The sequence below is a fragment of the Lepisosteus platostomus genome, chromosome 11, assembly GCF_059453375.1.
Source record: "Lepisosteus platostomus isolate fLepPlt1 chromosome 11, fLepPlt1.hap1, whole genome shotgun sequence".
In the NCBI taxonomy this organism is placed as follows: domain Eukaryota; kingdom Metazoa; phylum Chordata; class Actinopteri; order Semionotiformes; family Lepisosteidae; genus Lepisosteus; species Lepisosteus platostomus.
In genome coordinates, this window is record NC_142621.1 from 11,987,305 (window position 1) to 12,005,053 (window position 17,749).

General features: G+C 32.5%; 1 protein-coding gene across 7 annotated transcripts in view; it reads left to right on the forward strand.

Annotated features, from left to right (window-relative positions):
* Positions 1-17,749, forward strand: part of kcnt2a (potassium channel, subfamily T, member 2a) — a 54,844-nt gene that overhangs the window by 13,645 nt on the left and 23,450 nt on the right. For 6 of the 7 annotated variants that reach the window (XM_088598458.1, XM_088598459.1, XM_088598461.1 and 3 more), the window contains 12 exons: positions 2,315-2,394; positions 2,679-2,778; positions 4,035-4,079; positions 4,476-4,524; positions 4,984-5,043; positions 6,437-6,511; positions 6,913-6,996; positions 9,606-9,700; positions 14,332-14,512; positions 14,929-15,093; positions 15,478-15,614; positions 16,973-17,036. In XM_088598458.1, the coding sequence (XP_088454584.1) occupies positions 2,315-2,394; positions 2,679-2,778; positions 4,035-4,079; positions 4,476-4,524; positions 4,984-5,043; positions 6,437-6,511; positions 6,913-6,996; positions 9,606-9,700; positions 14,332-14,512; positions 14,929-15,093; positions 15,478-15,614; positions 16,973-17,036 (1,135 nt within the window). Of the gene's footprint in view, positions 1-2,314; positions 2,395-2,678; positions 2,779-3,291; positions 3,325-4,034; positions 4,080-4,475; positions 4,525-4,983; positions 5,044-6,436; positions 6,512-6,912; positions 6,997-9,605; positions 9,701-14,331; positions 14,513-14,928; positions 15,094-15,477; positions 15,615-16,972; positions 17,037-17,749 lie in introns of all 7 variants that reach the window. The other variant, XM_088598465.1, reaches the window with a different exon arrangement.

A 17,749-nucleotide genomic window follows, 5' to 3' on the forward strand; every position in this document is an offset into this window, starting at 1 on the left:
CTAATGCAAGAAATTGTAAAGGGTTAATAAAGTAATGTAATGTTAAATCATAGGCTGTGATTTACCCTCTCTTGCTTCAGTGTGTGGTAGTGTGCAAGAAGGCTCAGTTAATTATTGTTGATCACTTCTCATCCAGTTTATCTGTTCTGTGTTATAAATCAATTAAAACAATCACCATTCAATTCAAGGACCACACCATTAAAGGAACAGCTTGTGTCCTTCTGTTTCAGGAATTGTCATTTTTTATGTTTTATCTGAGGAAAAGTGCCGCATGCTTCATTTTGTAATTTTGGGAATTTTAACAGCCATTTTTCATTCTACACGGATGTAGTTGCTAGTTGTTTCTGAAAAGGTGCCTATGAATGAAATTTATTGCAGTGGTCCTGAGTGCAAGCCTGCCAATTTTGAGCACAGAAACACAGGGGATGGGCTAACTGTGAGGACTGATATATGCAAGATGGAGCCAGGGCTGCTGCTTTAATAAAATAAAAGTGTGGCCTCAGGTAGTGGAAATTTTTACATTCAACTCTCGCCAGGAAAGCATGTTTCAAATGTAGTGCTAAATGATCTTGGGTTTCTTTCTGAATAATACACTTTATCTAGACCTAAGGAGCATTCTAGCCTTAATTTGTTTACCCATCCTGAGAACCAATGGAAACTTCTAGTTTCATTACTGAGAGGCTTCTTAATTGCTTAGTCAATGAAGGTAATTATTCAGAGGGCAGAGGAGTAGTGCAGGCAGTTTACAGTCCAGACATTGACAGGTTGAATCTAAGCTATGTCATTAGTCTCTGTTATCGAGATTCCCCAAGCAGTAACGTACAGTACATATGACAAAACAACACCAGTGCTCGGCAACATTAACCCATGGGATTTGAATGTATGAGGAGCTGTTTGTGGGAGTTACAGTACACCGTTCCTCTAATCAATTTTTATATGTGTACTCTAGAACTTGTAGTGTGAAAATGCCAGAAAGCCCGTTCTATTAATAATAATCAAATGTACTGTATGCAATTAAATCTTATTTAATTATTATTACATTTTATAAGTTCAGAACACGTACATTAATTATTGAGCAGAAGCAATTGTAACAATATATTCTTAGGAAAATATTGCTATATTACATGTATATGTAAAAATATAAATATCAAGTAAATCACATAGAAACTGAGATAAGAGTTAAGTACCATGACGTTTATGTTTATCTACGTCCATTAGATTATGAAATTGCGGAATTTAATAGTATAGAAATTGACAAGTTTACTAGTCCTGTTTCAATGCACATACTATAATAATAACTCCCATCCACCACCACCAATGTGCAGGATCCATCTGATTAGTAAGGGCCAATGGGAAATTTGGCCAGGATGCCGGGGTTACACCCCTACTCTATAGTGTCCCCGTCGTTATACTGGAGCATTAGGACCCACATAGACCGCAGGGTGAGCGCCCCCTGCTGGCCCCACTAACACCTCTTCCAGCAGCAACCTTAGTTTGTCCCAGGAGGTCTCTCATCCAGGTACTGACCAGGCTCACACTGTCTTAGCTTCAGTGGGTTGCCAGTTTTGAGTTGCAGTGTGATATGGCTGCTTTTTTTCAGAATACTGTAGCTGTATTCCGAAAAAAACGTTTTTAGATGTTTTAAAATGCTATTTCATCATGTACTATATGTCATGCATCCAAAATATTTTACTTATTCAAAGAAGATGACCAGGATATTTAGCATATCCAGGAATCACTTTGCCATGGAAACAAGTCAATGTGGAATCCCACCCTGTGGGAACGAGCATGATGTAACCAGTAATTAGTGAACTAGACTCACAAAGTCTAGTTGCATAGTCTGCTGCTATAGGAATTACCCCAGGAAAAGAAAATGGAGAATGTGCATTTTACTGGAAGTGTATTTACAGAGTACCTCAATAAAAATCTAAAACACACAAAAGGATTTACTGAAAACCATTTAAATGTTACTCTTTTAATGCCTTTTTGCCCAGTATCAATAATAATTTATACCTGAACATATTGATTACATATCTATCAAATATATCTTCAATGTAACAGAAGGAATATGATTAGATAAACAATTAAAAAGTTAAAAATATGTGTTCCTATATTTTATGTTATGTTTGTAGCATTTTGTTGCAAGAAAACCAGGACCAACTGAATTACATTTCATTGAACCAAACATGACTTCATGAAAGTGAAAATATAAATATTTAAATATTAAATAAATGTTAATAAATGTAGGTCCTCTTTTTTTAACCGATTATTGCTTTATGAAAGATTATGAATTGTTTTGTTTTTTTTCTTGCAGGGTGCAGATTGAATTCTACGTAAATGAAAACACATTCAAAGAGAGACTTAAACTATTTTTCATAAAAAATCAAAGATCAAGTGAGTGTTGGAACACAAGATTAAAAACAAAAATGTGGATTTTGTTAAGAAAAAAATATGAATATGTTGTGACACAAAAAGACAAAAAGTAATTGCCTTCTTGCATAAACTATTGTCTCTTATGTAGTGATCATAAACGTATGTTAAATTATAATCATAATACAAGAAACATAAAAATAGTGAATGTTTTTTAAACAAAACAATATTACTAAAACAAGATATATGATCTCATAGTCTAAATTAGTTATGTAGTCTTACATTGTTATGTATTTTCTTTCTTCTAGGCCTTAGAATCCGGTTATTTCACTTTTCTCTCAAGCTACTAAGCTGCTTTTTGTACATATGCCGTGTCTTACTGGACGACCCCACAAAAGGAAATGGATGGTAAATTAATTTCTTATTTTACTACAAAAACGATTAGAAAAAGACCTACTGTACCATATGCAAAGCAAGTCTATTCTTTAAGTGATGAAAGTAAGACTTGCTTAGCCTGCATTACACACAGTAACTCCAATGAATGTTTTAAATGTGAACAGAGCTTATTGTTCCATAGCAAGTGAACAGTTTCTGACATATTGAACAATAAAAGTACATGGAAATTGTTACTGCATCTAGTATAATTCATGACAGAATCTTAAAACTATTCACTGTAGTTCCTAATGGAGAAAACTAAACTATAGTTAGTATATAAGTGAAGTACTGTATACAGTGTCCTACTGGTAAATGGGCTATATAATAGTAAGTATAGATGCTCAGACCCCTAGAATCCTATATGAAATTGCTAAGTTTAAAATTAAACATGTAATTTCTAAAAACGAAATATTTCTTTAAAAAGGTGATAGATTCAAAAAGCTAAGCCAGGTAATTGACTATTCTTCACATGTTCATTTTTTCTAGCATGGGAAACTGTGGACTGTACACTGATGTACTGTAAGATATATATTAGTAGATGGAAATATTTAAAGGAACTTAAAGGAACTGCAGGATAAATTAATTTTATAGTATGTGTAATCTCAAATTAATTTGACGTAAGAGACTGTCTTAATTAATTTCATTTTAAATATTGTATCCTTTGCATTAAATTACATTATTTTGAACAATTTCATAAAAATATGCACATGGACCTTAAAAATTACTTAGTGATCTTGTGAATAGATCAATTATTTTCAGCATAGGCACTATTTAGTAATTGTTTCAGGGTAAGTCAAGAATATTGTAAGTAAGATGAAATGAATAACAATTAAAAGAATAGTGCATGTTTAAATAACTATGAATGAAGTAAAGGCAATTGTTTTAAAATTTAAGTTACAATAACTACTATATATAAACTAATGAAACTCTTCCATTTTAATCATATTGTCTAAGGCACTGTTGGTTATTGGTTGCATCTTTATACAAAGAACACCTTAGAGGCAAGCAAATACAGTAGGAAATACAGGGGAACTTAATTTAAATTAATTGAAATTTCATAGTACAAAACATTTTAGTGACCAAATTCCTTTTTAAACAGAGGGGTGGGTGTAGTCCATTAACTTTTAAATGTGAACACATTTTAAAGGGATTTCTCATGGAAGGTAACTGGAATAATAATTTTTCAATAAAAGGAAATAAAGCCTCTTTTCATGTTTTTTTTTTTCAAGCTGGGGGTGTTCCAATCAGACCTATACATTATTAGGCATTGATTGGTAAGTAGCAATGTTATTAGTGATTTTTACTCAAGAGTTGTTGAGTGTGGGTGTTTCCATTCTTCATTTCTGACCACAAACAAAACTTTTAGAAAAGGGGTAGGTTACAAACTGTCTCGTTAAAATTAATGAAGAATAAATGTCTTTAGATAATGATTGTGTAATTATTGTTAAACAACAAGCACAAGGAAGAGACATGAGCACGTGTATAGCTAAAGGTTTGACTTTGTGGACTATGCAGAGCAAAAAAATATATACTATTTTTGAGAATGCTAAGTTTAATAATTACAGGACTCTGTCCATTTAATATTCTCTAATAGGTGCTTTACAAGTTGTGTTATAACATGCTACTACTTACTAGTCTTAACATCTCAAAACTGGAAATGTATGTCTCAGGTCTCCGATCATTTGGGTAAGAAGAAGTCTTCCTCTATGGGGATTACAGGTGAGCTAGCAGTGCACTTTTCTTTGGGGTTTTGGAAAGATATACAGTAAAAGCAAAGAAAGTAAACATTTATATGACAAACATTTAAAAGCCAAGGGATGAGAACCCTTTAATCAGTTTTTCCATGTAGAAAATAGCATATAGTATGTGGAAGTAACAGAAATCTATGACTCTGAAAATCAGGTTTCTTGCTTGAATTTCTTTTAGTTTTCTAGGTGAAAAACTAAATCTGAAATAAGAGAAGTTCTACCGTCTATCACAATGTTCTATTCTGAAGCTGCTCTTTACTTTCCTTCCCATAGAAAATTTAGAATATTTACTGACTCCTTGTTTTGCTTATGGTTGTATTAGTTGGATGCAAGATGAATAATGTATTAAATAACTGGCATTTCATTCAGTGTTTTAATGCACATCACCACTGTTAGCTTTATTCATCTTTTATATATTCTCTATACGTAGGTTGCAGTGGCCTTGATAAGTCTCTTTGAAACAATGCTGTTGACTTATCTCAGTTACAAGGTAAGTCCAATGTTAGTCTATAGGTTGTCTTGGAAACTATGTGCTTCTATAAGCTTTGTACATCTCCTTATCAGTATTGGTCACAATGTAAAGGTCATGCAATGTCAAATAAAATAAATTTATTTTACCGTATCATGGCACATTCTAGTAGGGTTTATTTCTAGAATAGTGGACCTGTAGTTACATTTCCTATTGAATAGAGTAGCTTGAATATGTTGTATATACAGTTGCTGGCTTGCTAACAGAGCATGTTGATATAGAATATACAGTAAACATCAATCATTGACTCACTAAGATAGCCTACAGCCAAACAAACAAATAACATTTCTGATTTCTCACAAACTTAATAGAATTCAATGACATTTTAGAAATTGAAATTAGACCTGCTGTTTTTACACACTTGTCATTAACGATTGAAAGAGCGTTACACAAGTATTCTAATTATACATTTTCTTACAAGGTCTATGATAAATGAGGCCTGCACTGTTAAGTTATTAATGCATTTTTGGGGTGCATTGTTAAGTCACACAAAAATATCTGTCTGGTCTTTGAGCATGTTTAATTGCTAACATCTTTATTTTTTAAGTATAATACTATAAAAATGTTAGACATTATAACTTTTTAAACAAGCGGCCTCAATATAATTCAAATGTACATTAAAACTGTTAATGTTGGTGCAAAAATTAAAAGATTAAAACTAAAAAAGTGAAAGCTGCTGAACTTTCTTTTAATTTGTTTGTGGAAACGGGTGTCATTCTGTCAAAATTCTGCCTTAACAACATGCAGACAACATATTTCTCTGATTCTGATAATATGCTGTGTCATGATGTAGAAGTATAGATGAAATATTTAAGACAATGTTAAACCAAAACTAAGAATAGCAGTCACTTTGTGTTACACATCAAGTCTGAGATAGTTCTGAATGATACGAAACCTCAGACATACCTGAGACATAAATGTGTTATGAGAAAACTAAATACAGTTGTGAAAAACAGTTTGTGATTTGGATTTCTGTATGAATGGCTCCTAAAATGTGATGTGATCTTCATCTAAGTCATAATAACACACACCATTTTACATTGTCTTATCTTTATTGAACAAATGGTTTAAACCAGTTCTCAAACTTTTTGGAGCAAGTACCACCCCTGATCAAACCAAAGCATCCAAGTACCACCTACAGTACAAGTCATTTTCTCATAGAAACCACAGAAAATCTCAATGAGATTATATACAGTAGTACATCTCTGTTTGGAAATCCAGATAATTCCTAAGGGCTCAAAAACTTCTTACAATGGTAGGCCCACAATATTTGGTGGTGCTCATTTTAATGCACCAGTACTACAGTATGTCTGTCTGTCAATCACTTACTTAAACTGCTTCTTTATTTAACTAGGGCAATATCTGGGACCAAATACTCCGGGTACCTTTCATTCTGGAGATGATTAATACAGTACCATTCTTTATTACGGTAAGGTATCCTCTAATTGGGTACACGGGGATTCTTTAGGTTTAATACACGAAATCATACAGTATGTGGTCTATATAATGATACAAATCACTAGTAACACAGAGAGTTTGAACATAGTGTATCTACTGTATCTATGCATTGATTTTGCTCTTTCCAATATACAGCATATTTAAATCCTGTCAGTACTCTTGCATTAATAAGTATAATCTAAGTAAAGTATTTTGGTAAAAAAGGTGAGAACAAGAAATAATATTTCACTTATGGCCTGATCTGGATTTTAAAATAAGAAAGGCTTCGAAGATTGATCTCTTGCACCTTAAGACGCTCTGTAAAATAGCTTTTGCAATATCACTGCAGCCTTTCAAAATAGTGTACACATTGTAAAAATGCCTGTGTTTCAGATCTTTTGGATTCCCTTGAGAAACCTCTTCATTCCTGTGTTTCTTAACTGCTGGCTAGCTAAGCATGCCCTGGAAAACATGATTGTGAGTACAAATTAATTTGTAATTTCTAATTAAAATATCTTCAGACTTTTACTTACTTTACTGTAATTCTCAGAATAGTTTTACATAGGGATACTATGGTTTTACTGTACCTTCTCAGTCACAAACTAAGATATTCAATTTCACAGAAAATATACTGTAGGAGTGACTTCCTGAATCAAGCAAAGCCGGGAAGCTCCCTAGAACCGCTCAGGATCAGGGTCCAGTCCAGTCCAGTACTAGTCCCGTAACGCCAGTGTGTTGGCAGTTGTTCAAAGAGCTGGGAGAAACTGTTTATTCTGTTCAGTTAAGATATTAACCACATGGCCTAGCTTGTTAAGAGCTGCATGGAAATGAAACCTTATGACTAGCCCTCCTGGACCAGCACTGGATACAATCCTATTTTAGATAAAATGCAAAAAAGCAGAAACATATTCATAGTTGTTGAGATATATGAACATATAATCAGCTCAGTACCTAGTTACCTGTGTGATAATTAATAATTAACATCAACTGGACAGTGAGAAAGATATTTTTAAATTTACCTCAAGAAATCACTAATCCTGTGTGTCTGGAATTTGCCTCATTCACCCTCATCTCTACTGCCTTTTCTGGTTTTATCCGACAAATAAGGGAACAATACGTTACTCAGAAGCCCAGGGTAATGTTAAAATTGAGCTCAGATAACGTATAGTAGAATGTAGTACTGAACAGTCTAATGCTTTGAATAGTATGAAATGATTCATGATTGGTGATTTTTATACTATGAATATTATGAAATAGTATCAAATGAAAAGTTATGAAATGAATAGTATAAAATGATTCACAATTGAAATGTACTGTAATTGGTGGCAGAAATATTTGACAGAGGCTAACAGTCTATCCACCTTCAATAATGAAATCAGAATGATATCTTTACAAGAGTTGTGGTTGTTTTGAAAGAGAGTAGAGATGCTTAGTTGAGCAGCCACGCACAGAAGAAAAGTCTCAGATGAATGTTCTAAAGGGGAAAACCATGCACAGGTGCTGGAGAGTCTCACACACCACAGCAAATCCTGAAGAGATAATTACAGAGTTACTGCCTGTGCCTGGTACCATCCTCAGACAATAACCTACTGTAGGTTAAGATCTTAAAAATATGAGTGCTACACGTGCTACAAAAGACAAAGGTGTTACATTTGGTGAGCAATACAGCATAATTCAGTTTTTGACTTACTTTGAGATTTCTGCTGCCAAATAACTAATTTGTTTCTTTGAAAATGTTCTATTTGAGCATGTGAATTTGCAATAAAAAACTGATTGGAAAAAGATGTGTATCATTTGTAATCCAGCTGAAAACATTTTAAGTGTCTGAATACTTTTGCATAGCACTGTACATAAAGTATATACTGTACACAGAAGTATAGAATAACTGATAGACAAGTGATAGTTGATAAAAAGTCCACATCACTTATAAACCAACAAATGTAATTGATCTTATGTGCAACACAGTAAGATACAGCAGTAGAATTGGTATTTTTGTTGATTTCTTTAAGAAATATGGCAAATTCTGCAAATTATAATACATACTGTACTGTACATGGCCTATGGGTGAATGTACAAATAGGAGTGCTTTTTGAAATTCCCAGTTTTAGGGCAATTAAAATGTATTTGTTAACACTGTCCCAAAGGAATTATTTCATATTTGTTTTACTAGGTAAAATCCCATAGGTTTTAAAGAAGAATTTATGTAGAGAACAATTCTACATTTTACTGAGAATGAAACTTACTCTTAGAAGGGTAGAAATCTAAACTACTAAGATGTAACTATATACTGTAAAAATAATTGTTACATCTAGTCTTGATATCTGTGGTGTGACTGTACTATTTTCCACATCTTTTTAGACATATTTAATGGACAGAGGGAAGTAAAGTAGGTCTAAACCCTTGCCAAATTTCCTATGAACAGGGGTTAATGCAGATAGCGTTACCATTAATTGCCTTTAGTTTCCTCTACCAAATATGGCCCACTCAGTGTGCATCATTATCTTCACAGCCAAATGTGCTCATAAACTATGATTATCTTTTTAATTTTCCAGTTGTCTCATCTGTGCACATATAGAAGACATCTCTCCTATTTTCAATTTCAAAACAATCAGAGAATTAGATCTCTGTCAATATAGAATTCATTTTAGACCTCTGTTTTCTTGACCAAATATTAATGATGCAATATTGCTGTAGTATTAGCAAGGTTTTGGTGTTCAAACAGTAAATCAATTAGAAAACAAAACAAGACTGCTGAATTTGAATGCTACAGTACAATTTTAATGTGCAAATTGTTGTAGTTGTTAGAATATGTTTTGGTCATAACTACTGCTACTGTATGTACAGTATTACTAAGTAACCAGTTCAGTAAGCTAAATTATAAATCTTCAGGATGATGTACTGTAGCTGAGGTGACTGGTTAAAAGAGAGGAAATAGCATGAACAGGAATTTAGAACAGCTTCCATTTTGAGGGAAATGCTATCTAAACCATCTCCAAAATAATTCAAAATTAAAAGGTTGAATCATGTTAACCTCAGAAGTATTCCAACTTTTGTTGCGTTGTAACACATTGTTTTTGTTTATTCAGAATGATCTTCACAGAGCCATTCAACGAACACAATCTGCTATGTTTAATCAGGTCCTTATACTGATATCTACACTGCTGTGTCTCATCTTCACCTGGTGAGTTTTTTTCTTACAGTGTTAAATCTGAGAAATATTACATTGTAAATAAATTGCTGCCACTTTCATCACAAACCGGTAATGCTGGAACAACACAAATTTAATTACAGTTCTTACTATTAGATTGCAACAGTACAGTATATCACATCTTTTCAGACTAATTTAATGGATAGAGGGAGGCAAAGTTGTTTTATACCCTTGCTGAATTTCCTACATAGAGGAGTAAATAGAGATTACATTACCGTTAATTGTCTTCAGTTTCCTCTTCTGAATGTGGCCCACTCAATGTGCATCATTTTCTTACAAATGTGCTCATAAACTATGATTATCTTTTCCATTTTATGTTTTATAATTTGCTTTTGCTTAAATACAGCCACAGACACTAACTCTCTACCAAACCTTTTAATTTTGGCCCAAATTTTTGTAAGAAAGCTACTCCAGTGTATATTCAGACAAGGAAACAAATTGAAAAAGAAACTAAAGCTATATTTAAAAAAAACGATTAAATAAAACTTTAAAGTACTGTATACCCAGTATACTAACAAATAAAAAAGAGAAAAAATAAATTGCCGAAATTATAATACAAAATTTAGAATGTGTCTTTGTTTTCTATAAAATTGCAAAACCACTTTTTTTTGGTACTGTACCTGATGGAAAAAGTCACTCACTTCTTAAAAATGAACTCCTGTGAAGTACAGTAGATCTAAACATAGACTGCAAAGGACTGTGTATATGGTTCTCCCTCACAGATGAGAAAACACCATTAGATTTGTACCTTTCCTCTGCAGGATACAGTCAGTAGACTTGCTTACATTACAGTATGTGTTAAACTCCCTGCTGCTAGTGAAAATAGAGTTCCATTAGATATTCTTTCCCGCCGCGTTTCTTTTGCTGCAACCTTTCTAGAAAGATGACCCTCTGGCTCATGAAACTATATTTTAATCAATAAAAAATGTTTGAACATAGAAAATTGTGAACAACAGATACAGGCCTTGCATTGTGTATTTTAAGCATTCACTGTGACTGCTAATGTCTGATTGATTAAATACAATCAAAGTGCAAGAGTAAATTTAAGCTCCAATTATCTTAGTGAAATATATGGAATATCCTCTGAAAGATGAGATTGCCACACCATATGACGAGACAGAAATAAAACTAGATACCTGTATTCAGTGGTGATTATTACAGTAAGTAAACCCATGAAAAGGACTTTCTTATTAATGTGTATTTATTGTATAATGATACTGTTATTTACATATTGTACAAAAGACTACAGGGTAGTCAATGATAAAAAACAAAACTATTTTGCTTCCCCAGGCTAGAGTTTCAAACCAATTATATTACAGACCTTCTGTGTATTTGAGGTTATAGTTTATTGAATTAGATGAAAAGGTAATAGCAGTATTTAAAGTTAATTAAGGGAAATTGTAAAGGTTTATGACAAGTTAAGAAAAAAAAGATAAGCAAGGAAACAAATGTATATGGCTACACAAAGCAAAATAAAATTTTAATATTGTTCACTAGGGATTACTAGGGAGGGAGTAGCAGTTAATTAAGACTTCTCACACTAGGAATAAAAATAACCATGACTAAACAACATTTACGCTTTCCATGGAATACAACTGAGGTCAGATACGTATACTGTACATCTTTAGCAGATGACCCATTGTAGTGTGCTTAGGCAAAACCTATTCAACTGCAAAATGTTATTCTGCCTGGCAGCCATTTTTAAACTTCTTTAAGAGCTTGCAGCTTGACCCAGACATGTGAAAGACCTTGAAAACTGTGGCTTCCCTCTTCTGTCCTTTCACTACTTTTTTTTCTCTTTCCTTTGCTTATCTCCGCCAAATCTCTGGTTTTCTTTTTCCTTCTCAATTATTCCCATTTTTATATTATTGTTGGATTTACAGTTTGTTTAGGTAGTCTTTCATGCCATGATTGGTCACTTTTCCTCATTATTGTATATGATAACATGTAATATTCTTTGTTTTCCCTAAAAAAACAATAAACAAATTGAGCATAAATTCTATTTAGTATTTACCCATCAGATCTGTTTAACATTTTTAACAATTGATAATGCTGCACAGGAATAATAATAATAATAATAATAATAATAATAATAATAATAATAATAATAATAATAATTGCTTACATTTATATAGCGCTTTTCTGGACACTCCACTCAAAGCGGAGTGTCCTCTTTACAGATAATGATTTTTTACATTACACTTTACAGGACTGATTAATGTTCCCCTCTGAAAAGCTAACCTCTCCCCCGATGGGTGCATTGCTATTTAAAGACTGTAGTTTGCAGAATCCATATCACAGACAGTTAGTGACATGAGTCCAAACTCAAACTAACTACTGCACTGTACATTTGGGCCACGGAGCTCAATTATGAGTGAGTATCTTTAGTGGAATGAGCCAGTCAGAATCCTTAATCTGTTCTTTAATAGACTCCCCAAAGTATTTAAGGCTTCTCTCATGTTAATTTTCCTTCTGGACCTGTGGACTGCATCTATATTATTGCTGAACATAAACATCGACCTGCTTCTTATAAGCCACTGCCACATAGGCAGTTGTATTGTTACAGTTCATTTATCTAGTTGACTATAATACTTTACAAACATGATACATTTACATGTCTATCCTGTTACAAGCGTATTTGTACAATACAATAGAAAATGAGTGAGAATGTAGTATTCTTATTTACATCTAGGAGTATTTTAACAGGTTATCACTAGTTCCAGTATGTTATTTTAGAAGTACCTCAATCAATGTAAGGAGCTGCTTTTTTAACCTGATTTTTATTCACAAAATATGTTTATTAGTTTTGATGTACATATTGTATATTACATTGAAAAAATGTTTTTAGCCATATTATGGGTGATTTGTTGCAATCACACACCAGAAAGATTAACAAAAAAGGAGTGCTTTAAACATCTCTAAAAGCCCTGGCCATAATAAAGAATTTTGATTCGAGTCTGGATCAATCTTGAACTATGATCAATCTTGAGCTTGAAATTTCCAGCTTTCATCTATTTAAAATCTTAATTTTGAACCTTTAACAGAGCAATGATATTTATTCAATGTGTACAAATGCAGGCACTGATGTATGATGTGTTTCATCAATACAGTATATACTGTAACAGACTTCTCAAATGCTAAAGACAAAGAAAATTTAGGTTTTAACACTTACAGTATTCCATGTTTCTATATGCAATTTAATATTTGGGGTCAAGTTTGCAAAATACTGTTTAAGACTGAATAAGATGGATAGACAGTATACAGTATGTGTTTTGAGAACTACAGTATACTGTAACATTGTGCCACTATGATACTGCCTCAATATCCAAAAATGCAACAAGTCAGTTGAATCTGAAGGCATAATTTCCATTTTGGCACCCATTAGTTATTCTCACCTGGAGTTCATAATCTTTATTTGATAACTGCAGATACTTTAGTATATGGTGTCTGATTGTCAAAATATGCAAGCAAATAACCTTTTTAAAAACATAGGGAAAGTTAGTAAGCTATTTGGTCGATGTAGATTATTTGGTTGCTAGTACCTGATTGAAATAAATCAGAGTATCAGCTTTGACAGATATTATCCTAGAAACCTTTAGTCATGGCCTCCTAGCACTCACTTAAGCAATGAAGACAAGCCTGGTTACACACACTGTATTTAACATAGGAAGTATAGCCTCCGGTTCAATAGATAGTATTATTGATTTTCATTAATCATTTCACAATTAACTAATTTGGACTGGGTCTTCTGCTCAGCCTCTAGACATTGTGATTTTTTCAACATGCTATTTATGGTGCAATTGCTTTTTAATAGCTAATGATATACTGAAAGGCATTAAAACACAAATGCTATTGGTTCTACTATTTACTAGTTGTTTTCTAAATTTAATCAAAAAGTTAACAGCCCACTTTGTGAGCCATTCTTCTTAAACAAAAAGTATATTTTTGTATTGTACATCTTAGTGTATTACTCATAGAAAAATCTTCACATTCAACTGTACTATTCAAATATGGCATTAGAAGTTGTGCTTATGCATTGTGCTTCGAGTATTATTTAATGAACACTAGATAAAAATCATGTAGAGTATTTAAAGACATTTAGTGTACAATATAGCTTATATATTTAGTTTGTTTAAAAAATAAAGTCCTGCAAATAAATTATATCCACTGAAATATTGTGTCAGTTAGCCTAAACCAATATTCCTGTAAACCACAGGTCTTCTTTTATATGTGGGTGGATAAACATATTTATCTTTGGTAATCATTGAAGAAAATCAATTGAGTTACCAAATTCTTGCTTATCTTTCTCAATTTTGCATGACCAGCGGTTCATAAAACTAATATTGGCATATTGACACTGCACTGAACTCTGTCCTTCTGCTGCAGCATGCCCAGCAAAGGCTATTTAGAAATACATCCTGATATAAGTTACTTTAGAGTGACATACAGTATATGGCAAACCTTCTTTACATGTAAACCAGCACTGTATATCTGCAAATACTGCTTTAAGGCTTGGCTTGTTTCATCCCTATATATGGACAATATAATGTACGTAAGCAAAAATGACCTTGTCTTTCTTTCTTGTTTTTTTTTTTCATTTTTAGCATATGTGGGATTCAACATTTAGAGCGGGCAGGAAACAAGTTGACATTATTTGACTCTTTGTACTTCTGCATTGTGACATTCTCCACAGTGGGGTTTGGCGATGTCACTCCAAATATCTGGCCTTCAAAACTGTTAGTTGTTATTATGATCTGTGTTGCCCTCGTCGTACTGCCAATTCAGGTAAGTGAGAACGTGAAAAAGAGCTATGTAAAATATTAGCCTCACAAAATCAGTTGGTCCTAGGGACCAAAATGTCTGCATCACAATTGTTAGAACACAGCTGTAAATCAAAATAAAATAATATAAACTTAAAAAAGGTTTAATAGTTTAATTTAGGTTTATATTCTGATATTCAACATGAATTCAACACAGCACATACATAAATGCCAGCTACACAGCCCGGTTTCCTAACTAAATGTTTCATAAACTTACAATAATAGTTCCTTCCCATGCATTTCATATATTTGAAAGGGCTTACAGTATGTGAGCTGTAGGTTGACAAGAAGTCTAAAATAATGGTTAAACAAGAGAAATTAATAAAACAGTACGTAGAATATTACTTCTAACAGAGGTTCTTTCATCATTTTATTTTACAGTTTGAACAGCTTGCTTATTTATGGATGGAAAGACAAAAATCGGGTGGAAACTATAGCCGTCACCGAGCACAAACAGAGAAACACATTGTGTTGTGTGTTAGTTCCCTGAAGATTGATTTATTAATGGACTTTCTGAATGAATTCTATGCTCATCCTAGATTACAGGTATGACCTTTAGCTGCTGTTACATTAAAACTTCAGCTCACATTCTCAATTTTATTGCACTGGCCTATACCATCAATCAATCAATCAATTTCATTGCGTTCTTGTATGAAAATACTATAGAATGATTGATCATCTTTTAGAGTTGTTTGAATCCGACATTAAATGGGCATTAAATGGGCAAATGACCTAAAAATATTGCTAGAGCATCAGATGGATTCGTTTTAGAGGTGGGTATTGTTTACAGGAGTCTTCTGTGAAAAAAAAAGGTTCTAATTCTTCTAATTGGAAAATAAAGTTCTAATGATCTGAAACACAACCAGCAATGTTAGAACAATTTTGAGAACCATGAAATCAATCCTGTTGATTTGTGGTACCGACTTTCAGGACTATTATGTAGTAATACTTTGCCCAACTGAAATGGATGTTCAAGTCCGGAGGGTTTTGCAGATTCCCATGTGGTCCCAAAGAGTTATTTATCTCCAAGGATCAGCACTGAAAGACCAAGACTTACTAAGAGCAAAGTGAGTGACTATTCAGCTTTTATTTATTATGCAGTATCATTAGTGGCTTTTAATGGAAAACCAAATTGCAGCTTCTTTTTAAAATTCAGTTATTACTCCTACACAGTTCCAGAAACTGATTCAATACACACTGAGTCTAATTTAATAAGTTCCCTATAGTTATAAATTGGAACAATCAAATTATGGTTAGCAACAATGGATCAAAGCTAGAAAACGAATGTAAAGGATTTGGTAGCTTTAAAGAACACAATTACTTCAATTAATTCAATTTTATTTACTGCTAGTAATCCTTGTTAGTATTCTGATCATTTAAGGCATACCATTATTCTTGTGCAAGATATACTGTACTGTATATACTGTATATGGAAAGAAAATTGTATTTTATGAAATGCAAATATGAACAGGAGTTTTGATTGTCTTGTTGCACTTCTGCATGTCATTGTTCTCATTATAACCAAATATCACATATGCGTTTTTCTGCTTTGTCTGCTTGCATATTTGGGTTAGCTTAAAAAGAATGCTTTATATATAATCTGTCCTCAGTATGTATTTTATGTTAGTTACAGCTGCTGTTTCTTAGTGTATTTCTCTGCTTTGGCTTGCAAAAATACCCTAATAGACCTAATAATTAACCTGCTAACAACACAAAACACAAACTTTAAGCACGTAGTCATTCCAACCCTTTCAATACATACATTTAAAATGGAAGAAAAATTATTGTTAACTCTGTGGATCTGACTGGTGTCTATCACTAGAAAATGACACCATACTAACTCATTAGGTATCACAGTCTGTGGCTACATTAAGGATTAGAATTCTGTACAGATTTAAAGCATGTGCATATATTGTTTTTTAAATGACTTAGATATAACATACATATAGAAAGAATCTAAAAAGCAATTAAAAATCTTGGTATCCATAATTGTGAACAAAAAAAAAAACTGGATAATGTACAGTAGCCTTACTTAGAACAAGTACAAATCATGTAATTCACTGCCATCTGCTGTCTAACACCCAATAGTACATCCTCATACAGTACATGTTTTCAAGGATCATGTTTGATTATTTTTATTTTTCAATTTTTAAATGTTCATGCCTTTTAAAGTAACAAAGAGGGAAAGTTAAGATTCAGATATAACACAATAAAACTCTTCAGGGCAGTTATATTTTTAACTATATTTTTAATGCAGTTTTATCTGCATTAATGCTTTTGAAATAATTGTACTGGAAAAAAAAACATTTACTTCTTGAACTTCAAAACATTCAGATATTTCATTTGGCACTATTGTTTGTTTGTGATGCCTAAATTTATGATAATAAAAACGTTATATTTCATAGTATTTTTTATTTTTTTCCAGAATGGACAATGCAGAGGCTTGTTTTATTTTAAGTTGTCGATGTGAAGTTGATCGGACTGCTGCTGTAAGTAGATTAAGTAATAGCATGAATTTCACGATTTACAGATATGCTAATTTTAAGAAAACACAAATACGACTCACATTTTCTATGTGTTTGGAAAAACAACACCTTGAGGGATCCAGCTTAGCAAATTGGACAAACTATTATTAGGCAGGTAATTACTTTATATAATGTGACCTTCTCACAATCATGTGTAAAAATAGAAAGAGACCTTTGGTTCAACTGTATTGTTTAAACAGTAATATTTTAATATTTACAGAACATATGAAATAATTATTGTAAGAAGAAGAGGATATTAGATTTCTTTGGCCACTACTTTAAGATCATGTTTAATGAAAGGATCTGATCATTTTTACTATATTTCAATTCTAATATAATGGTTAAGTGCTGATATCATTTAGTATTGTGGCTTCAGCAATATTTAAATTTAAGCATTCTTATCACACTTTAACAATTTAAGCGTTCTTATCACAAAAACTGAATTCTTATCACACGGTCTTTTTAAATTAAAACATTTATGTTGTGTAGGGTGTTATCTCAATTAATTTACGATACATATCTAATTATGACATTCAGCAATGCTTTGCTCACTGAGGGTAACTCAGAATAATTTTGACTTTACCTAATAAATACATTATTCCTCATTCCTCAAGTTTATTAATATCCTCACTAAGAGAAAATAAGAGCAGCTATATAGAGCAGATAAGGAAATTTAT